This window comes from Ctenopharyngodon idella, chromosome 6 (assembly GCF_019924925.1).
Source record: "Ctenopharyngodon idella isolate HZGC_01 chromosome 6, HZGC01, whole genome shotgun sequence".
Classification (NCBI taxonomy): Eukaryota; Metazoa; Chordata; class Actinopteri; order Cypriniformes; family Xenocyprididae; genus Ctenopharyngodon; species Ctenopharyngodon idella.
This window is the reverse complement of record NC_067225.1, coordinates 28,540,911-28,564,759: the sequence shown is the minus strand read 5'-3', so window position 1 is coordinate 28,564,759 and position 23,849 is coordinate 28,540,911. Positions and strand designations below refer to the sequence as shown.

The following is a 23,849-nucleotide window of genomic DNA, read 5'->3' as shown; positions in this document are numbered from 1 at the left end:
TTTAACTTTAGAAATTATACTTTGTTGAGGAACAGAATGCTAATTTGATCTGGAATGAAATCCAAGCTCCTCCAGGCATCAAGATCTTCCGATGAACCACAAATTAAAGCATTTCAATAGCTGTGGCACCTATAAGTGTAAGCTGATCCCGTGGCTGTCCATTACAGAGCTTTTCAGGGAGGCTTTAAATAAATTTTTGAGGAGGCTCAGCCTCTCTTGCCTCTTCTGACAGACTCTCAGTGAGCAGAACCTAAAAAGGTACCACTCTTTTGGTCGTTTATATAAGTTGTTGAATAAGACTTGATCTAGTTTTATTAGCTGAAGATGAACCATTGTTTCTCCAGTGCTTGCTCTTCTCCTGGGACACCTATTCCCCTCATTTAACACCCAAGTGCTTTTTAATTGAACCCATCTGTGTCTCTGAGCAGCTCTGAGAGCCATTAGCACAAGGGCTTCTGGGAACCAGGAGGATTGAAGTGTCCATGTTTAGGGATGTCCTAGAATGATTAGTGTCTCGGTCGCATTTTGAGCAGTAGAATAAGATTAGCTCAATCTAGATTGTGCAGTTAAGCATTTATGTATTTCACTAAGTGTCTCATAATGCAAGATGCTTATACAATCAGCTCAGCATCTCTGTAGAGCCACACTGGGCTTATAAAGGCTGTGAATTTAGCTTCTGCATGATCCAAGTGAAATTGGATTGTAAACAAGTTACCTTATGATGCATTTTTTAATTCAGTGTTTATTGTCTGTAGATTATGGACTCATGCATTATTATTTTGTTATATTCCGTGACTATTAATAGTAAGCAATATTGTATAATGCAAAAGTAAGTTTTTGTTGTACACAGAGTCTGCTACAGGTATTACATAGAAAAATATTGCACATGGGTTCCTTTTAATATCTCAGTTGTTCCATTTGAGAGCAAATTGAGACTTTATAAATGGCAAATGTTTCATTATATTTGTTTTTGTGCTCCTAAAAGCATTAAATTGACTAATTTTTCATGTTTGCTGCCTTTTATGATGGATGCTAATGAATGGCATAGGGATGTGTGCATCATTGTCCTGCAGTGTAATTCATCACATGGCATTTACCACTCCTGTGATTGTCTCAAAAAAAAAGTAACTACTAAAATTACTAATACTAAAATTACTAAAGTAAAATAAATTGAAGCTAAATAGAAATATAAAAGTGAATAAAGCACATAACAAAATTATTAAAAATTAAACTATAATTAAAATGAAACTGAAAATATAAAAAGCTATTTCAAAACAAGGCTGTGCAAATAATCGAAATCGTAATAAAATTGCGATTTGAGTATGCATGATTTCTTTTCCGCCAACCCCTTCAGTGTGCAATCTGAATGCAGCGTGCCTAAATCTAGCATGAGAACAGAACGGGGTGTGTTTCCCAAAAGCTGTTCGTTAGTTTCAACAAACATTCGCAAACAGCTAGAGATGCGTTTCTTAAAAGTTGAACTTAAATGCATTGTAGAACGCCATGTCGCGCAAGATGCTACAAAAGACCTGAGCTCAGCGTCCGTCTACCGCATGTTTACATAAAAAAACAATGGCACATTACATATAACACAGGTATTTGCAAACTGCACAACATATGAAAAGAGTTCAAAAAGGTATAAAGAAATAACGACGTCTTCACGTATCATTTACGCAAAGATATAGTGCCCGCAAATATCATCAATAAAGCCGGCTTCCAAAAAAATTATACCAAGTATGTGTGTAAGGAAATATTAATTCAAATTGATTAAAATCGAAATCGTAATATTGATCAAAAAAATCTGTCTATATTGCACAGCCCTATTTCAGAATATTAAAGTCCCCCTGTGGTCAATAATTTTGTTTTAAAACTCATCTTTAATCACCAAAATTACATATTTAAATGTTTTTTCCTTTGAAAAAAATTCTTAATGCCTTAGAATAGCTTGAATGTAACTCTACACACTTCCCTCATTTAATATACACGGCTCTGTGAATATGATAATTACCCCCCGCCTCCACTCACTCGCACGAGCTCAGACGAGATCCACTCAGTCAACTGGTAACAATGGTATCGCTTTTTACAACGTCGGACACATAACGGTAATTAATATGATTAGCATTTTGCTTGACTATGTTATCAAACAGCTAATAATGTGTTGCTAATGTTACACAAACCATGTTCACATTCACGAGTCAGACAGCTGCCTTCTAACAATAAGTATCCATAGAAACGCTTTGAACAACTCAGAACATCAGTAGAGAAAGGCATATAGTTCATCATAACATTGTAATATATACATAATATACCCGCCATACCTGATTTTTCATATCAACAGAAAAATATACCGGGATAAACTTTCTTTTGAGACTCTTGCACGGTCAGTTAATGATATGCTAAAGCCTGCTGGCACGTTGACATGATTAGTTACAAGGTAGTTTGTGACGTCAGAAATACCAGTGATTTCAAACTGCAGGTTTGAGACTGTCTTTAGATGACTGCAGTTTTAAAGAGAAAATACTCAGCAATGGTGTTGACTTATGAATTTGTACATGGTTTGTCTTAAAGCATGTTAAAAACACCAGATAGACATATGAACAACAATAAAAACTTGATTTTCACCACAGGGGGACTTTAATAGCAACTATTATAGTATACACTCTAAAAAATGCTGGGTTGTTTCAACCCAATTTTGGGTCAAATATGGACAAACCCAACTGTTGGGTTAAAAAACGAATTTAGAAATTTAACCCAACGGTTGGGTTTGTCCATATTTGACCCAAAATTGGGTTGAAACAACCCAGCATTTTTTAGAGTGTATAATACTAAAATAACACTGAGCCTGAAAGCAGAACTTGCATAGCAGATTTGATATCTTTTCCGCCAGATGAGCAACTGCCATCGAAATCCAGGTGTTATAGACCTTGTTGGTTGCTGACATCACGTTTGCTGACATGTCTTTGGAGAGAGGTCATTTGGTCGGAGTTAACCAAAGGACTGAAATCATTTACAGAACTATTAAGTGCCCTGCTTCTCTGATTTTTCTCATAGGAAAAATGCTATTAATCAATAGTAAACACCTTTCAGAAGAGATCTCAAAAATGTTGCAAACTGTGCCAAGATTTCTGAGATTTTAAAATTAATTCAAAACATTTCTTGTCGGCTATGCTATCCACATTAACTATACAGCTCTGTACTCTTACTGTATGTCAACAATTGTCTGATTGCTGTCTATTTTTATTTGTTCTACTTAATTTTAAGAGAAACATCTTAGATGAAGTTAATACTTAAATGAAAATAGATCTGAAAAGTCTCTATGAGAAATAACACTTTTTTCCTTCTGGGATCATACATTGTATAGAAACCTGCCTCGGAGGAATGAAATTCTGGGTTTCCCAAACCTGGATCCTGCGAACAAAAGGCAGAGATGATCCAGGGAATCAGAAGTTTTGGATGCTACATTAAATTCCCCCAAATCCCAGAACAATAATAGTGTTCCGACAGGATGGTTTTTCCACAACAACACCATGTAACTCTTGAATGTAAAAGATATTAGAAAACACAGAAGTTAATTTTGAACAAGGCTTCTACTTGGCTTTGGTTGCACATTATTCACTTTTATAGCCATTTCAGAAGCTGTTCTGCCTTACTACATTCTCACATTAAGGTTTTTAAACTGCCTGCCTGCCCACGCCGCTCATGCTGTTGTTATATTTTTATAATACTCCGTTGGCAGATGCATTATAGTTGTGCAAATGTGTCAACAGGAAATCATATTTCTCAGTAACTGTGACATTATGTCATCATTATGACATACCATTGTACATTTTTAGTCCGATTTTAGCAGTATTTCTGACAGACACACTGTAATGGAATGGGAATTTTTTGCATTTATTTATATTAGATATTTGCGAAATTAAGAACGAGAGGCTTGCGTATTACAGCAAAAGCATTGCAATCAAACACACATTACCTCACCCGTTTCCGCTATTGCACTAACCTCTTGAGGTCATCCAAAAGTCATGATTTTTCACTCACTTTAGAAAGCATGCAAACCTTCACGATCCAGTCATTGTTTAGTTTTTTTGTTTTCATAATTTTGATAATTGATGATTTCTGTCACAGCTTTTTGGACAAACACTTTACATTAATTGTGCAATTTATTATTCAAAGATACAAAAAAAAAAAAAAAAAAATCCTTTGGCTTGTAAGTCTGAGGGGGCATGTGTGGTTTGAAGGGGATGCTTCTGTGCTCACAGCCTCACACACACATCCACATGTTGGTTACCAGTGATTTCCTTCATTAGAGGCTGTTTCGTATGGCATGCTTCACTGAAATACGGGAAGTTGTAGCAGATTGAGGAAGCTATCGGTCTTTTTCTTGCCTTTCCAGCTGCTTTTCTCATAATCAGAACATACGAAGACTGAGAGAAAGAGTGTTTCATTGCAGGTCACAGTTGTGTCTCTTATTTAATTGACTTCATGATGGCTAAGAGTATGTACAGGTTTCGCAGTCCAGCGCTCACTGCCATGCACCACCGCAGGCGGTTCAGTGATGTAAGTAGACTTAATGTATAAACGCGTGAGGAAAAAAAAATCAATCATAGTGAAATGTGTGAGTTTGTGTGTGTGTGCTTTTATAAAAAGACCAAGAGTAAGAGTGTAGACATGTAATAGGGTAAATGTGTGATTGTGTTCCTTTTTACTGTAATGTGTGCTGTTTTACTTTTAATTTCGTTTTTAATTCTCGTTATTGTCAATGATGATTTTTCTTCATATACTGTAATTCAGTAATGAGAATCATGCTGTCTGGACATGATTTAACAGATATTATCATTATGTTTAAATACTTCACAATTTAAATAATATATTGTTGAATTCACAAGCGTCGAATTGAAAATCGGGGAGAAATTGTCTTGAAAATGTCAGTTTAGATGTCAGTTATTGACCTCTTGATTATGACTCAGTGCAAAATGAAAAGATAATAGTACATTTGTATTATGCTTTTTTTTTTTATATCATATGCATGTTCTGCATCTGATAAGGGTTTCTCAGTCATACATGCTTGCATAGGATCTGTACAGAGTGTACCGTGCAAGATTGTGATGAAATAATGTTATAGGATGTCTTTGCTGAGAAAGAGTTTTCACTCTTACTGTATGTTGAGAAATGTCAAATTCACTGCTGTGTCCGCTGATTCATAACAGTTTGTGAAATTATGGGACCACCCAACAGCTAATTAAACAAGGGGACTAATTAATGTCTTAATTTATATATAAATATGTATATAAAAAAATTTATTAGGTTATAAAGTAAAGATATTTTAACTGGGTGTTCTTAAACTTCAGACACCCTTATGTCTCAGAGGTTGGTTTTATTAAAACTAACAGATTTATTTATTATTTTTTTTTGGTAACACTTTACTTATAGCCTTTACGTATAATGCATTATATATTTTAATAAATAATTTAGATGCCTCATATTATTTGTAGATTCCTTGTTACATCTGAAATTGGTTGTTTGTCGTGTGTTTTGCATTATACTTTCCAAAGGCGTGACATAAGTGATGTATTTTAATATTCATGAGACCATACAATGCATTATAAGGTGCATTACAAGGCATAATTAATGTATTATAAATACTTTTATAATATATTAATTATTTTGTACACTTAATGTATGAATTTTTGTCCCATACCAAGTCTACATGAAAATCGATCATAATAATATGAGTTGATGCATTTTTAAAAACTTAAAAAATAGTGAAACAAACTATTTTTGACAGTAATTGTGATTTTTTTTTTTTTTTTTTTTTTTTTTTTTTTTTTTTTATATTAACTTTAAAAAAATGCTTGTTTTAAGAGATCCACGGGTCCAAAAGTGGTTGAAGAAACACCCAGTTAGCTTAATATAAAAACAACAGAAATAAAGTAAAAGTCACCACAAGTGTGTGTGTGTGTGTGTGTGTGTGTGTGTGTGTGTGTGTGTGTGTGTGTTTGTTTGTTTTTGATGAATCAGCAAGTGAGAGAAAATAAGTTCTAGTTTCAATACAGCATTTTGTTACACTGAAGTCATTTAAGGTACTCTGAACTGTATAAGTTATGTAAGTGTAATTTTACAATGTGTTTTCTTGTTAATAAAAATCAGTCACTGGCAAGGATTTTGCAGAGTCCTACCTGACTTTGCAGTCTTATCAGAATTAAACATTAAAAATGGTACTGCTTTAGATTTTTTAAAACTAGATTTTTTTAATCTTTTCAGTAGTGTTTGCCTGTGCAAAATTTGCTGCTAGGTTGCCAGGATGTTGCGATGTGGTTGCTAGGGCATTGCTAGATGGTTGCAGGGTGTTTTGTGTGTTGCTAGGTGGTTACTTACTTTTTTTCATCCATCACCGATAATCGTAAATCCAATCGCTTAGTGCAGGACGAGTTGTGTTTAATATTTAGATTTAGGGATTTGTTCAAATCCTAACTCTAAGTGTGAGCTTTAGTAATAGTGATGCTAATAATCAGGCAGGGAATTCTGAACAACGTTCCTCTTAATTTATGTTGGCTTCTTATGCAGGTTTATTCTGAGCTGTGTGCTCAATGATATGATACCGCAGCTGTAGCTAGTCAGGTCACATCCTTCATACCCACAGCTGCTCTGTCCACACGTTAAATTATGCTGTTTCACAGTCTTCATCTCCTGTTGAGTTGAACCGTATGATAGCGAGGAAGGACACCTGGTAGACTGATGCACTGTTGATCGTTGGATCAAAGTATAGGGAGCTCCGTCCATTACTGCAAAGCCACTGTCACTTAGAGAGGCGAGAGTAGTTTTCAAGTGGACTCGCCGACTGTCAGATCTCACTCTTTATCATTGTGTTCATCCTCCTTTCTCTCTCCTCCTGATTCTCAGACATCAGATATATTTGCAATGATAGAGCGAATGCAGGTGAGAAGTCCACATTTTCATCCGATTTTGTGTTTATTCCTTTTCCTGCGATCTCTCGCTTTTTATGACCTCTGAACTTTGTCTGCAGTATGGTGACACTTTCCCTGTCTTTTCTTTATTATTACTGTAATCTACCTGTCATCTGTATTCTGAGGTTCTCTTTCAATACGTCACTCAATCCTTATTCACTTTACCATTTAAACCTATTTCTTGTTCTCTTCTGTCATTCAACTGTTTAAATTATGAGGTGTTAGGCTAGAAATATACTCTACGCATGTATGAAAATGCTTGTTTAATGCATTTTAAGGTCTGTTGAACCATCATAATTTGAGATGTTCCAAAGAGCATCTTATGCTTAACTTCTGAACATCCCACAGTACTTAACATACATTATCACAAAACTGTGGTACTGCCCCTAAAAGGGGCGATAGAGGTTCTTTTAAATATCTCTGTTTATATATATATATATATATATATAATAAAAACCATTTAAATTATAACAAAAGAAGTTTATGCCAGTGTCCGCTATAGCTTGAATTGTATGTATTCTTGCGTAGAATATGTTTCAGGCCTAATTGTCTCTGTGTAGTATCTGTAATGAATTTTTTTTTTGTGTGTATATTGACCATGTTTTACATTTTTGAAAGCTCTCAAACATATACATTATTTCAAGTTATTAACTTCAAATGATGAATTCTAATTTCTGGTATTTACCATTCTATTAATGTATATGAATTATGTTACTTAAATTTGTTGTATGTCTTTAAATTAACTGTATGTACTAAATATTCTCTCCTTTTAAAAACACAGAGCAGTAGAATGGATGAGCAGAGGTGCTCTCTTCCACCTCCTCTCAAAGTAAGTGTGTATATTTAGAGCCACATAAACACTCATCAAGTGTTATAGCCATCACGAACCGTCCCTGCCATCAGCGTCGTGTTTATCACATGCACACAGAAACACACAATGGTACTTTTATTCCAGACAGATGTTTTCGCATTAACCCTCATTCTCATATCTTTAAAGTTCAGAAAATCTCTGTTGTCTTAAAATGTTGACATTTTAATGCATCTCAAGGGCACTTCTGACATAAAGGCTGTTCCAAAAGAATGGCAGCAAAATTATGCTATTAGATACCTTTTGGCCAAATTGCAAGGCAGGACTGGATGTATTCTCTGCAGAGAAAAGACAAAATGCATTGCAACTAGCTCAGTGAAAATATCCAAGATGATGGAAATCTATTAAAATACAAGTATTGATTAAAACATTTGTTCCGAATGAGTCAACGTGCTAGACGTTGCATCTAAGCATTGCATCTTTTAAGATGCTCCCTTGATGGGTTAAAAATAGTTAAACTTTTGACAAGCGGCAGATAAATGTCCATTTTAAACAATGCATCAACAATGTATCAACGAACCCCATTGGCTTATTTTGAGCCTCAAGTTTTGTTATATTTTTCTAAACACACATAATATATTAATTCATTTTGCTTAATGAAGTAAGTGTGTCTTCTGTGTAGATGAAAGTGTATTTGCAGTATATATAAATGCACCTTCTGTTCAGTTGTGTTACTTTCTGTCGAGTTGTTTGTAGTGCTAGAACACGTCCTGTGCGTACAGGCCCTTAGGGTGCACTCGTACACTAACTTACTTACAATGTGATGCTTTGTACTTTTATGAGTTTATAAAGGTGAATCACATATTCAACTCAAAATATAAATTCCCAGAAAGTCTATATTTACTGGAATATATAGATGTACTGTATGTTATTGTTCCATGCATTTAAGGCCACATGTGATCTAATGCTCTCACCTCAGGCTTTGTGAATATTGTATATAGTTCAGGGTTTGTCTCTGCAGGTCTGGAGCTCTGTGTTTATAGGCTTTTACTCTTTATGTACCTTCATATTTCTTTCATCTGCAGATTAAATTGACTCAAAGGGCTCAAAATATTTAATCTCTCTCTATTGCTCCCACAGACAGAGGAAGACTACATTCCATATCCCAGCGTCCATGAGGTTGCAAACTTGTTTGTTTTTTAATATGTAAATATGAATGTGTTTTCTTGCTTTACTGGTTGTAAAATAGTTTTTTTTTTTTTTTTTTTTTTTTTTGTGAATTGGCAGGTATTGGGGCGTACTGGTTCTTTACCACTGATTCTGCTGCCCCAGTTTGGGGGTTATTGGATTGAAGGGACTAATCATGATTTAGGCTCCTCCTCCACACCAGAGGAACCGCCTCCTTGTCCTGCATCACAGGTTAAACTGGAGACCAACAGCATCGCCAAGATCTACAGGAAACACTTCCTGGGCAAGGTGAGATCTATCTATCTATCCATCCATCCATCCATCAATGCATCCATCCAGATATCATCTTGAAATATGCCAGGTTATTTTAAAAAAATACATAAAGAACTTTGTATAGTAAAATCAGACATATCGCCCACTTCAAACCAATGTGTGTCATTTAAAACTTTCAAATATTGGCTAATAAAATATTGGCAAAATCAAATCAGGACTGTTTCCTCGCCAATTAACAAATTAATGGATGATTCTTATGAAAACAGGAATTTTTCAGTTGGATGTTTCGTCCCTTTATTGCCGTTACTGTCATTCTCTCTGCAGTAATGATACTGTTTGAGCTTGAAGAATCTGTGGTAATGCAAAGAGTCTTTCTGAGAGTTTATGTCTGTTTATAACTCTTCCCGCAGGAGCACTTTAATTATTACTCCGTGGACAGCGCTCTCGGACACCTGGTCTTCTCTGTGAAGTATGATGTGATTGGAGACCAGGAGCATCTTCGACTGTTGTTTAGGTACTTCAAACACGTACGCTCTTGACTCTTCCCAGATGAAAAATGTATTGCTTTGATGTTTTGAATTCTGAGTTATGTTTCATTAATACCTTTATCACAGATTATTTTCACTTTAAGATACATAAAAGTAAATTGCTGATGTGTATAGTAAAAGTACACAAAAGCCACAAAATGTGCATTTCAACTCTCATTTCCTTTTAATGCTAGTTCCTTACATTCGATATGCAATTCTGCATCCTTTTTGCTACTTCAATTCAAATCCAATTCAAGAAGTCGAATTGGAATTTAAAAGGTGTTCTCAATTCAGTTCTGGATGGTGCACAACCCTGATACAGAGACATTCACGTCCACTCTCCTCTGTCACATATTCTCTTGTTGTTCATTTTCGAAGCTGGTCTGACTTAAGTGCTCAAAATATGCAGCAGGAGCACAAGGGCACATCCATTCTTTTATAACCCACAGCCTGTCTTGAGGCCCTCTAATGATGGGGATGGGAACAGGAGACAGTGTACATGTCAGAAAGAAGCTGATCTATGTATAAAGCCTCTCTTTTATGAAGGGAGCTCTTCAGGGACTCTTTGAATGTTACGCCCTGGCTGTAAGATAATTGACAAGGGCACCTGTGATTGCTGGAGTGATTCACATGGCTACTTTTTGATTCATCTGTCTCTCTGTCTGTCTGTCTCTGTCTTTCCTGCTACTATATATAACAGTTATATTACATTTACATTTATGCATTTAGCAGACACTTTTATCCAAAGTGACTTTTAATACAGGACAATAGAGTTTGACGCTAGGGTTTGTTATAATGCTACTTTGAATAGTTTGTAATGGTGGATACTATGAATTTTATAATTCTTTTCTCGTCTTTTAAATCTAGGTCAAAGTTTAAAACCCACCATGATGTGATACCAATTTCTTGTCTGACTGAGTTCCCTAATGTTGTCCAGATGGCAAAGGTAGGTTGAGCAGAGAAGAATTTTTTTATGGCTAAAAAAAATATTCAAATCAATTACATGAGATGCAGATGTATTAAATAATTGCATTTATTAATTTATTTATAATTATTTTTGCAATTATAAATTTAAATTAATTAATTGCATGTCAGTGTTTGCTGAGAAAAGTCCAATGCAAATGAGATGTTACAAAAAGTCCATTTATTTTATCATAAACCTAATGTCATGATTAAATAAATTAATTGCTTAATTTGCATAATTTTTTGTTCTAGAATAAATTGACAACCTTAGTAATTAAATAAAATAATTTGATTAGAAATATGTAAATTAGATAAATCACTCATTTATTTGTCTTTTTTCCAAAGCTTGTCTGCGAAGAGGTGAATGTGGACAGATTTTATCCTGTCTTATACCCAAAGGTAAGCTGGAACAGGCACTTAGAAAACGAATGAAATAAACAACGTAATTTTCATACACTGACCCTCATTTTGTAAACCGTTTCAAGGCATCCAGACTCATTGTGACCTTTGATGAGCATGTCATCAGTAACAACTTCAAGTTTGGAGTCATCTACCAGAAATTTGCCCAGGTCAGATCACCTTTCAGTGTTTTATGTTCTTAATTTTTATAAATTGTGGACTTGTGGCCCAAGTATGTTCTCTCTTCTACAGACAACAGAAGAGGAACTATTTGGAAACAATGAGGAAAGTCCAGCTTTTGTTGAGTTTCTGGAGTTCTTGGGAGAGAAGATTGAACTTCATGATTTTAAAGGGTATATACATACAGTACATGGTTTACCCAAGTAGGACTTTTTTCCTGGTGCTGGAACAGCATTCCTATCGACCAATCTTATTTTAGGGTTAGGTGGAGAGTTGTTGTTGAAACATCAGTTGCAAACTTATCTTATTACATTATAATTTTCCTTTGATTTCAGGCCTAGGTTAGGATTGATTGTTGAGTAACGGCGGTGATTGTTTGATCTGAATGTTGTCCAAAAAAAGGAACAAAAAAAGCGTTGTTTGCACATCATGACAGATGGCATATTTGAGTTAAAAATATTAATGAAGCAATTCAAAGCTTTTTTTAACTTTTTTCATAATACAGTTTTCGTGGTGGCCTGGATGTGGCACATGGCCAGACAGGAACCGAGTCAGTCTACCACAACTTCCACAATAAAGAGATAATGTTCCACGTGTCCACAAAACTGCCATACACTGAAGGAGATTCCCAGCAGGTAAGACTTATTATTTTTTTTTTTGTTGTTGTTTTTTTTGTTTCACAATCAGTGAAGAAAATATGAAAAACATTTTCAGATTCTACATGATTCAGATACCTCAGATTTCAGATTCCAGTTTTTAAGGGTTCATGACATGAGAAATCAAAATTGCCTTGATCTTTTGGCATATAAGAGTTCTTTGTACCATTAAAACATCAAGTTTTGTAGCTTAAAACGTCCTCCTCATTATAAACAAAGCATTTATTTAATCAAGCTCCAAAAACAGCTAGTTTTGTATTGCGGGATCTGTGACGTAACACGGGCAAATACATTTGCATATGACTGCCTCCAGAGCAAGACATCGACGAATAGTTTTACTTCATCGCACTATAGGCCCCTCCCACTGGTATTCAGTCACTTAATGACTGACATTTGCCTACACAACACAGCAAATAGAACCCATTATAATCACTGACGCTGTCTACACTAGATACAGTATACAGATGCCCGTTCACTTTTTGATGTTTTCCAGTTCATGCGCTTGACTCAACAACAGGACAAATGGAAGAGTGAAAGAGTGAAAAAGAGTGAAAAAGCGTGAAAAAGCTTTAACATTATAAGTGAACCTCAAGGAACATATTAAAATCATTTTAAAAAAATCCATGTCATGACCCCTTTAACTAAATCAACATTTGGTCTAGGGTTGTAGCCAATCACAGACATATCTGTTGAGCACGTGAACTCAATGACCAATCAGAGGTGTTTAAGAATCTGCTCAACAGTGCTCAAAATATCAGTACCGACTTGGTACTGAAGTTTGTACTTTTGACAACCCTACTTTGGTCACCCTTAGAAGGTGGGTAAATATGAATAAATACATGAGCACCTTTATGACAAAACAGTAACATTCTGGGATATTGTTTTATGTTACCGTTAGTGTTAGTTTTGGGAATATAACCAGTTGCAGCCCCCCAGAGATGCTTGCCCAATGCTGGCCAAAGCACTGACCAGCAGCATGCTCTGTTAATTAGCGAGCAAACCACACAGTGCAAAGGACTGATCCTGGAAAGCCATCTGTTGTCATGCATGTTTTGCTTCGCTCAGGGAGAACATTACCTAGGGGTTTCAGCACAGACTGCCCTCTTACAATGCTGGCCACTAAAACACACCCTCTTCAATATGGTACCTCAGAGGCCAGAGATAACATATGGGTACAGACTCATCACCTGCTGCTTTTTAATCTCTATTCTACCAGATATGTGATGTTATATGAGAGCTACCGTATAGTGATATGGTAATGGCCTCCAGACTGACAGAGACAAATTTGTTTTTTGCCTTAAAATGGTTTGTCTCTATCTGAAAACATTGTTTTGACTATGATGTTTGCCACAGGGCTGTAAACGTGCTTCAGTATGTCTTATTAATTTCCCGAACACTTTGATGATAAAGACAAGCAGTTTTCTTTTGAACTTTTGAATGTCTGTGAACTGTTTTTCTGTTATGACAGTACTCACTAATAAGTATTTATGAGCAAGCTGTGAAGACGAGCGAACGAGCGGTTCAACTGAGGAAAGCTAATCGAATAAACCTTTGAAGGTTTATGGGAGATAAAATTGACACCCTACAGAATGCTAATACTCTTTTGTCACATGTTAAATCAAGTATAAATTTAATTATTGTTCTGAAAGCCAGGGCTTTGACATCATTGGTGTAATAAAACACAAATCGGTCTGCAATATGTATAATATTATGATCCAATATTGTTATTTTGTGGGAAATTTAATAAATAATAAGTCAGTATAAGGGCGAATCTCACAAAGCACATCAAGAACGTACCAGGTCATATTTCACCCTAAAATCAAAAGAAAAACTGTAGTGCAACAATAAGGAATATGCTCATAATACAACATGCAAAATAATTTTCTTTGACAGAATCATTAATTATTTGACAGAATTTGACTGGTTTTCATTCTGAGATTCTCCATTTGTTGTAATGTTTAATTTATCAGGAAGTTTAATCTAGCATCTGGCTAGGGAAAATGACGTTGTTAGATAAAACTAATGGCCGGCTATTTTTTTCCTGCGAATTTTCATCTACAGTAAGTGAAGACTCTCACAAGGACTACTCATAACTAAATAAACATATGTTCACGTGAATTAAATGTTTATTTAGTTACAGTATGAGTACAGTCTTCATACATATTTTTCTTCATTGTTTTTGGATGAAAATATGCAGGAAACTGGATATTTTCACAATTTTTTCACTATTTTCACAGTTTTGGTTAAAAATTTTCAGGCCAGTCAGAGCCAAAATTAAAAGTAAAATTCTAATGCAACTATAGGGAGTTTGCCTAATTGGCGTGAAAGTTGTATAATATACCTCACAAACTTGTATAACATTCTAAATCTGTTTGAGATCACAAACATACATTTTTCAAGTGTATGGTCTGTTTTAGTTTTCAGTTCAGGTTTCTCTTCTAGCCGGCCTTTTCAAAGAAATGAATCTAAAATTACTTGTTTTATGGGCAGCTTCCTCTTATTACTTCACAGTTTTGTTGACTTGATTTCAGCTCCAGAGAAAGAGGCATATAGGAAATGACATTGTGGCTATTGTGTTCCAAGAAGAAAACACACCATTTGTACCCGATATGATTGCATCAAACTTCCTTCACGCTTACGTAGTGGTGCAAGTGGAGAACGCCTGCACTGATAACGTCCTCTATAAGGTAATTAATTAATCCTGTTTAAATCAAACTGAAGCTTGAGCCATGGATTCTATGAATCATTTCTTCGTTATAGGAATTCTTCACATTCTTTCTTGGAGTGATTGTGTTGTTTTTTTTTTGTTAAAATCAATATGCGCTGATGATTACCAGTATAATATAATATGGCTTAATGTGCAGAGAGAATTAAAGATCTGTTTGGAAGCTTTCCTGATATCTGTTTTATGTTATTGTAATTTAATTTATGTTATTGTAGGTATCTGTGACGGCAAGAGATGATGTGCCTTTCTTTGGTCCTGCCCTCCCAGACCCAGCTGTCTTCAAAAAGGTCCATATTTCCAGCCAGCATTCATGTAATATGACTATAGTTCAACATGGATTTATTGTCCTGGAATCGCAAAGTTCTACACATCCTTCAACCATTGATGTTCATTTATGAAGTATTTTGGATTATTAATTATGCTTTCAGATGCCAAGAAGTGTCAAGTACTCTTAGTTCAGTTATACCATATTTAAATACATCCTGGAGATTACGGATTTTTCCCATTAAAAATAGCACAGAAAATGTGGAGAAAGTCAGCAGATTTTGCATATCTGGATATGACTACAGAAACATCTTATTTTCTTTTTTATTATTCAAAAATGAATTTGTAAAGCCTTTTATAAAATCATGATGAGCAATATAATTAAATATAGCATTTTTTTTTAAATTAATAATGAAATCAGTATGAACAATTCCTCTGCAAATATAGATTGTTAGTTTTATTGTATGCGATATGACTTGGTGAATTAATAAATAATTGAATTGATATATAGTTAATCTAAAAAAAATTCAAACTGTTCTTTGTATAAATCTTATTTATTCACTGTTCACTGTGTTTTGTTTAGAGTCCAGAGTTTCATGAGTTCCTCTTGACCAAACTGATCAATGCTGAATATTCCTGCTATAAAGCAGAGAAGTTTGCCAAGCTGGAGGTGAGGAGGGCATAAATGTGTGTGTTTATGTTTGTGTGGGAGCATCAGCATGCATACTACATTAAAAATGTTTTTGTTGTCCAGGAGAGGACACGTTCTGCTCTGCTGGAGACTTTATATGAGGAGCTGCATGTGAACAGCCAGTCCATGATGGGACTGGGAGGAGATGACGACAAACTGGAGAATGGAGGAGGTGGAGGTGGAGGCTTCTTTGAGTCTTTCAAGGTAGAATCCTAACAATAAGGATGGTATAACTTTATTTTAGGGTCTTTTAACTAGTTGCTTATTAGCATGCATATTACTAGTATATTGGCTGTTTATTAGTACTTATAAAGCACATATTAATGCCTTATTCTGCATGACCATATTATACATCCCTAAATCCTACCTAAACTTCAAGCCACAACAACTACCTTACTAACTATTAATAAGCAGTAAATTAGGAGCTTATTGAGGCAAAAGTCGTAGTTAATAGTGAATGTGTTCCCTATACTAAAGTGTTACCACATTTTTTTAGGATTCTTTGATAAATAGAAATGTTAAAAACAACATTTACTGTATTTGAAATATAATTTTTTTGTAATATTATAAATGTCTTTACTGTCACTTTTCATCAATTTAATGCATTCTTGATAAATAGAAGTATTCATTTCCTGCAAAAAAAAAAAAAAAAAATTGTTCTGCCCCCAAACTTTTATATGTTAAACAGTATGCATTGTGGAACAAATAAATGTTTCAAACAGAAGGACGCAAGCGTTTTGCTGTAAAAACGTCTTACACAAGTCAATTAACTCAATAGAAAAAGCACACCGGAAATTCTGGGTGAAACTGAGTGTTCACACACTCACATTTACCACATTTTGGCAAATGAAGCTTATCTGGTATTCTGTGGATATTGAAAATGCATTATGTATACCGTGAAAAAAAATTTCATGGTATACATACTGCAGTAATTGTAAGTATATAGTATGCCAGAGATGGGCACTCGAGTTAGTGATTCGGGATTCGGGCTCGAGTCGTACTCGAGTCGCATTTTAATAGACTTCAGACTTGTCTCAGACTCGACCTGAAATGACTTCAGACTTGACTCGACTCGACACAAAAGTCTTTTACCCTTTATATAATAAATAAAGATTTTGTGTTGTGCTTGAATGGCTTTATAATATCTGCGTCACACATATTTCCCTACGTGTTGTGGTAGATTGGACTCTTGTCATAGAATTTGATTATGTATGTCTGTGTAGTATGCTAGTCCAAACATAGCCACTTTCTCACTTTCACTGTCCTTTACTCTCCCTAGCTCTCCTGTTTCTCATATAAGCAGTACTTGCACCCTCTAGTGTTGTGTTGCAGTGATGCACATGCATAGTTTTTCTCTTTCCAGCGAGTTATCCGCAATAGAAGTCAATCTATGGATGCTATGGGCCTCAGTAACAAGAAACCGCACACTGTCTCCACAAGCCACAGTGGAAGTTTTACACACAACCCACCAGAAACTCCCAAAACTCCTGGAATTGTGAGTATGAGACCTTTCTGAATATCAGTGGACCTTAAATTGTTAAAAAGACACAAGAACTTGATTGGCTGTCATGAGATGCCCCAAAACAGTGTGCCAGCTATAGTTTGTGCCAGTCTTCATGCCCTCTGATCCCTCCGCCGGCTGAGTCGCAGCTGGCATTCACTGTGCCCTCCGAGTGGGTTTGACCCTAGAGTGCTTGTGCCATGATGGCACATCTGTGCTGATGGTAGACCAGGTCTTCTCCTGCCATTTCTGATCTTCATCATTTCACCATTAAAAGAGATAAAAACTGATGTGTAATCAGCCCTTATGATCTGTTTGGATGGTGGTCGGTGGAACAGATGGGGCTCTCCACAAGTGACCGTCCCATCTCCATCGCTATGACAACAAGAGCAACAGCAATGACTGAGAGAGCCTTTCATGACAGGTTGACATAACAGCCTATTAGCCATCCAAATGTGCTAGTGTGTACTGTCCCAGGAACCAGATAATGATCAAACATTTGTGCAAAACTGTAAATTTGCAGTCAGCTTTGTTAAACCAGGATTTTTCCATCCGGACCGGTTTTTTAAGGTCATCTAGCCTTCATTTACACTGCAAGACTCAATGCACAGATTTGATCTGTGTTACACTTAAGATCAAGTGAAATTATGATGATACTGAAAGGCTCCTTGCAATTGGACATTTTAACATGCAATTGCAAGTTTATATCTCACAGAATTGTGAGGAAAAAAGTCAGAATTGAGAGATATAAACTCACAATTCTGACTTTTTCTCTCACAATTGCGAATTTATATCACGCAATTCTGACTTTATAACTTGCACGCAATCGTGACTTTATAACTTGCAATTCTGACTTTATATCACGCAATTCTGACTTTATAACTCGCAATTGTGACTTTATATCACACAATTCTGACTTAATAACTTGCAATTCTGACTTTATAACTTGCAATTCTGACTTTATATCACGCAATTCTGACTTTATAACTTGCAATTCTGACTTTATAACTTGCAATTCTGACTTTATATCACGCAATTCTGACTTTATAACTTGCAATTCCGACTTTGTCACGCAATTGACTTTTTTTAACTCGCAATTGTGAGTTTATATCTTGCAATTCTGAGAAAAAATGTCACAATTGTGAGATATAAACCCGCAACTGCGAGAAAAAAAGAGAATTGTGAAATAAAAAGTCGCAATTACCTTTTTTATTTTTTATTTCATGGCGGAAACAAGCTTCCATAGATATCAAACCTGATATCTTTTGTGTTTAATCATAAATCTACCACCACCCTAATGACAATAGACACAGCAAGTTGATTTACACAAAACATTTCATACACAATAGTAATTCAAAGTGCTTTATGTAAGAATAATAATAATAAAAATGCATATAAAAGTCACCTTAAAATTAATAAAGATAAAAAAAATAGTTAAAATTAATAATATTAGAAGAAATATATATATATATATATATATATATATATATATATATATATATATATATATATATATATATATATATATATATATATATATATATATATATATATATATATATATATATATATATATATATAAAAGTGCATTCATTGAAGAAATTATGTAGTGGTACTGGCTAATAATTTAAATCAAAATCTAACCCAATTGTGATTTCTCCACAGTCCCTGATTATTCCTGGAAAAAGCCCAACCCGTAAGAAATCTGGTCCGTTCAGTTCCAGGAGAAGCAGCGCCATTGGGATTGAGAACATACAAGAGGTTCAGGAGAGAAGGTAAGATGAACAGACAATTGTATGGAAAAGATTGGAGTATTTCCTGTTGAAGCCATTGTATGATAAGGTTTAGAACAACCGTAGTTTATGAATGTATTTAAAAATACATTCAAATGCAGTTCGTGACTTGAAAGCACTTATTCTTTGAACATTTATTTTGCTGTTTTTGTATGTTTTAAAAAAAATGTCAAGGTGGACATTCTTTTCTTCATATCAAAGAAAAAATAAAAGGCAGAAATTCTTTGGGGGCAAAGACACTTTAAGTAGATATGCATGAAAGTCGTCTTGTGACAATAAAACCATAAAACAGGAAATATTAAAAGATTACACTCTCGTTAGTGTGTTAAGGTTAGTAAGTATCTGAAAAATAATATATTTTTACAATTTTGTGTCATGTTAAGGTTAATTCAAAAACTGCAGTTCTGAAAACAATAATTAAGATGCGGTAATCATTATGTTCCAGCAGTCGAGAGGTGTCCCCTAGTCCACAGAGGGCATCTGATGGTGGACACACCTTTCAAGACCTCAGATTTGACAACTCGTCCAATCAGAGCTCACCTGAGATGCAGATCAGCAAGATTGGGTGAGCACTAATATGCTGATTTGGTGCTCAAGATATATTTCTTTTCTAGAAATATTTTGTTCTTTCCAGAACATTAAAAAAATCTTACTAACATTTTGAATGGTAGTGTATGTAATTAAATATCCTCAAAGTTGAGTATCATGTTCATGTGTAGTAAATAGTAAATAGTAAATAGCCTAACCTGAGGTTAAGTTGCTTGTTCAAAGGGAACAACTGCAGTTGCTCACAGACCGCTCCTTGTTAGGTTCAAACTTTTTATTACCCTTTACACAAAACCACTCCCAACTGCAAATAATAGATGTTTGCTTTCTCTTATATTAGTTCAAACAATTAAACAATAGTTTTACTCGTTTGTCATTGAATCTTTACTCATTAGTAATACAACTGCATATGCAATCACTAAACATGAATGTGGCATATTGTGCTGTCATAACATACTGCATTATCATTATGATATAGCAAATTACAGCCCAAGCAACACCTTTTAACCTAATGGACAGAGTAGCTAGTGCAAAGGTCAAAAAGTGAGCAGCTTTTGTTTTGTTTTGAATGTGCAGGTGATTTATATTTGGTGATATGTTGATTGAAATCAAAAAGAATATGCATCTAATCATTAAGTGCCCCTATTATGCTATTTTAAACATTCCTAATTTTGTTTTGGAGTCTCCTACAACAGTTTTACATACATCCAAGGTCAAAAAACACTTGAATTTTCTCATAATATACATTGTAGCATCACCTCTTTTCTCACAGTGTCTGAAACAGTTCGATCAAAGATTCCATCTCTCTAAACCCCTCCTTTCCGAGAGCCTACTCTGCTCTGATTGGTCAGATGGCTCAGTCTGAAATTCCCAATACCATATCTGAATTTCGGCTCTGGATCTTCCTCAGCGCAGTGATTCGAACAGTAACAATGGTGCTGGTTTTACCATATCAGTTCCAACCTGCGTCCTCATCATTCGGAAGTGCCTGCAAAGTGGATTTGCTTTGGCAGTGCAGAAAACAGCGTCTTATCGACATGTTGACAGCACAAACCAAACTCAGATACAACTACAGGACCAGGCTGGCATTATGCAAATTTGTTACAAACCTACATAGGTTCATGAAGGAAGTAAGACTGGAATTACTGATGACTTGTTTCAGGCGGTTCAGAATCAATTCTTTCTTTTGGGAGACAGTAACTCCATTTATCATGCACTTTGATATTTAAAACTTTGCAGACCTTTTACATTCACAAACAGCTATATCACACACTACATGAAAGGTAATATCCAAAAAAGCACAATAGGGGTACTTTAAGGGTGGTTAGGTAATTATTTTGGGTTCATTTGACCTCATATATGTGCATATGTGTTTGTGTTTGTACTGTAGTTCTGCCCTGTGCTGTCGAGCTCCTTCTATCCCAGAGTCTCAGGACCTTTCTCGCTCCTCATCCAATGCCAGCAGCTTCACCAGTGTGGTGGAGGAGAACGAGCAGGAACATGAAGCGACAGAGGAGTACGACACGGGACTGGTGCGGCCACATCCACCTATGACTCATCATTTATTAATACATGACTCATGTTATACATAAACAATAGCTACATTGTGCTCAGATTGTTGTCCTTTGATAAAAATCTAGTGTATACATAAAAACTGACAGGCAGAGAAGACAACCTGTACTTAAACGCCTGTACTATTGGCAGCCAAATGCATACGGGCATATTGGAATTTGCATTTAATTGCCTGAACAGAAAAATCAATACACCTAGTTAATTTAACAAGACTGACTGGTTCTGTTGTTTGCATATGTTTTTCATTTTTCTGGAACACAGGATAGTCTGTCTTCAGCTGGTACGCCTCACAAACGAGATTCATTTTCATACAGCGCTGTGTGGTTGGAAGACGGCTCTGGTAGTGCTAGTCAGAGCAGTTCACACGGTGAGATATAACAAACATTTCATCTCCCAACTTATAAACAACCCAGCAAATATTTGTGATAGTAACAGAATTATGTAATGATAATTTAAATGTTTGACTTTGCAAAAATAGTTCTTTTATTTTTGTGTCCAAACGCTACATTGAGGAGGCCAGAAATTTGTTGACTATATATGATATATATATATATGACTATATAGAAATATGTTGAAAAGAATCGTTACATTTTCAAAAAGAACTGTTAAATTTTCACAAAGAATCACTACGTTTATTCAAAACCAATCGATACATTTATTCAAAATGCATAACAATCGATACATTTATTCCAAACGCATCGATACATTTATTAAAAAAGAATCGATACATCCATCCGAAATGAATCACTAAATTTTTCCAAAAAGAATCGCTACATTTTTTTTTTAAAAAGTTAAATTTTTCCAAAAGAATCACTACTTTTTTTCCAAAAAGAATCGCTACATTTATTCAAAAGGAATCGCTACATTTTAAATGAATTGATACATTTATTCAAAGCCAATCAATACATTTATTCAAAAAGAATCAATACATCCATCCGAAATGAATCGCTACATTTTCAAAAAGTATCGCTACATTTATTCAAAAAGAATCTCTGCATTTATTAAATGAAATCGCTACTTGAATCGCTACATTTTCAAAAAGAATCGCTAAATTTTTTTGAAAAGAATCGTTACATTTCCCCAAAAAGAATAGCTAAATTTTTCAAAAGTATTGTTAAATTATTCAAAAAGAATCTCTACATTTTTTCACTGTAAATATTACGCAGTGAACCCCGTCTTAAACCTGTAGAAGACAATATTTGGTTATTTTACACATGGATAGCTTTAGCATTAGCATCCCTGTAGCTCAAACAATAGAACATGATGCTAACAATGTCACGGTCATGTGTTTCCCAAAAAAAAAAAAAAACAGATAATCATGATATATCACAAACAAAATCACCACTTCTCACTGTGATATTATTTTACATGATATTTTTACTTTAAGAGAAATATTCACTCAGAAGTGAGAACTGGAAAACATTGGAGAGTTGTTTTAACCTATTTTGCCCATAATTAAATATTAAAGAAGTTTTCCGCTGCATTGTGCATCTATACTGTATATTTTCAATTAACATTTATTTTTATATTTTCAGTTTTCATTTTGATTTTAGTTTAAGTTTTAGTAATTTTATTGTTTTTGTCATTACTTCAAATGAAACTTATTTCAGTTAGTCGCCAAGGCAACATTTCTAATTTTCATTTTCAGTTTTTTTTCTAATATTTTTTCTAATATTTAATAAGTTTTTCATCTAATATTTTATTTCAACTTAAATTTTTTTGCAATAGAAATTTTTTTTAATAGTTTTATGTTTAGCTAAGGATAGCAACACTGATCAAATCTGTACCTGGCCTTGTCACTGCGGTACAGTTCATATAGTTTGTATTTGTGTCCAGGCTTTAACAGTCGTCCGTTTCACTGTAGGTCCCATTCGACAGCAGTCTGAACCTCTACGTCCAAAAACAGAGAGACAACACTCGGTAAGAAATGTGCTTGGCCTCAAAAATATTCTAGTCCTAATAATGATGTTTATATATACAGCCAGAGCAGAATAAAAGAGTGTCAGGTAGGGTGTAAGATGGTCATGAGAAACTGAATTATAATTATGAATCATGACTAATGTTGATTAACATGCTCAATATGATCCCTTTAAAGTCATAGCATGACAACTTTTCTCTCTCTGTACCTGTATAACTGCTCTTGAACATCAGATCAGATTAGGCCAGACGATCCTGTTGGAATTGCTCTGTTTATGTAGTTTATCTTAGTATTTGTTAAATCATCTGTGACAGTGTGCCTGTGTGTTTTTGTCCTACACAGAACTGCTAGCTGTCCTGTAGGCTGTAGATGACTTCATGGATGTCCATCAACAGGTTAGGAAAAGAAAAAATGAGGATTATATCTATGATGATGTATATATGGGGCCTATATGGTTGTGTCATTTAGTGGCCTCATTTATGATTTTTATGTTTTATTATTTGATAGCTGTATTGCTATATGTAATGTAGCATGACATTTTTAAATTTGCACTACTGTTAAAAAGTTTGGGGTCAGTAAGATTTCAGATTTTCTGGTAACACTTTAGTTTAATTTGTTAACATTAGTTAACTACATTCGTTAACAATAACTAATAAAGAATAATAGTTCTACAGCATTTACAGTAACACTTTACAATAAGGTTTATTTTGTTAACATTAGTTAATGTATTAACTAACATGAACTAACTATGAGTAATACATTTGATACTGTATTTATTAATCTTTGTTAACGTTAGTTAATTAAAATACAGTTGTTCATTGTTCATGTTCACAGTGCATTAATGTTAACAAACACAACATTTGATTTTAATAATGTATTA

The 23,849-nt window shown here is 34.7% G+C and overlaps 1 protein-coding gene across 12 annotated transcripts in view; it reads left to right on the top strand.

Annotated features, from left to right (window-relative positions):
* rap1gapb (RAP1 GTPase activating protein b) overlaps positions 1-23,849 on the top strand; it is an 87,229-nt gene that overhangs the window by 58,985 nt on the left and 4,395 nt on the right. For 4 of the 12 annotated variants that reach the window (XM_051896945.1, XM_051896939.1, XM_051896937.1 and 1 more), the window contains 21 exons: positions 6,901-6,936; positions 7,747-7,794; positions 8,914-8,952; positions 9,061-9,249; positions 9,645-9,748; positions 10,629-10,707; positions 11,070-11,123; positions 11,210-11,293; positions 11,376-11,476; positions 11,809-11,938; positions 14,491-14,646; positions 14,900-14,971; positions 15,532-15,618; positions 15,703-15,843; positions 17,003-17,134; positions 18,806-18,915; positions 19,379-19,498; positions 20,870-21,011; positions 21,313-21,418; positions 22,916-22,971; positions 23,312-23,364. In XM_051896945.1, the coding sequence (XP_051752905.1) occupies positions 6,919-6,936; positions 7,747-7,794; positions 8,914-8,952; positions 9,061-9,249; positions 9,645-9,748; positions 10,629-10,707; positions 11,070-11,123; positions 11,210-11,293; positions 11,376-11,476; positions 11,809-11,938; positions 14,491-14,646; positions 14,900-14,971; positions 15,532-15,618; positions 15,703-15,843; positions 17,003-17,134; positions 18,806-18,915; positions 19,379-19,498; positions 20,870-21,011; positions 21,313-21,418; positions 22,916-22,971; positions 23,312-23,320 (1,977 nt within the window). In that variant the 5' untranslated portion in view covers positions 6,901-6,918 and the 3' untranslated portion in view covers positions 23,321-23,364. Of the gene's footprint in view, positions 1-4,103; positions 4,558-6,900; positions 6,937-7,746; positions 7,795-8,913; positions 8,953-9,060; positions 9,250-9,644; positions 9,749-10,628; positions 10,708-11,069; positions 11,124-11,209; positions 11,294-11,375; positions 11,477-11,808; positions 11,939-14,490; positions 14,647-14,899; positions 14,972-15,531; positions 15,619-15,702; positions 15,844-17,002; positions 17,135-18,805; positions 18,916-19,378; positions 19,499-20,869; positions 21,012-21,312; positions 21,419-22,887; positions 22,972-23,311; positions 23,365-23,849 lie in introns of those variants that run through there. The other 8 variants (XM_051896946.1, XM_051896940.1, XM_051896947.1 and 5 more) reach the window with 6 other exon arrangements.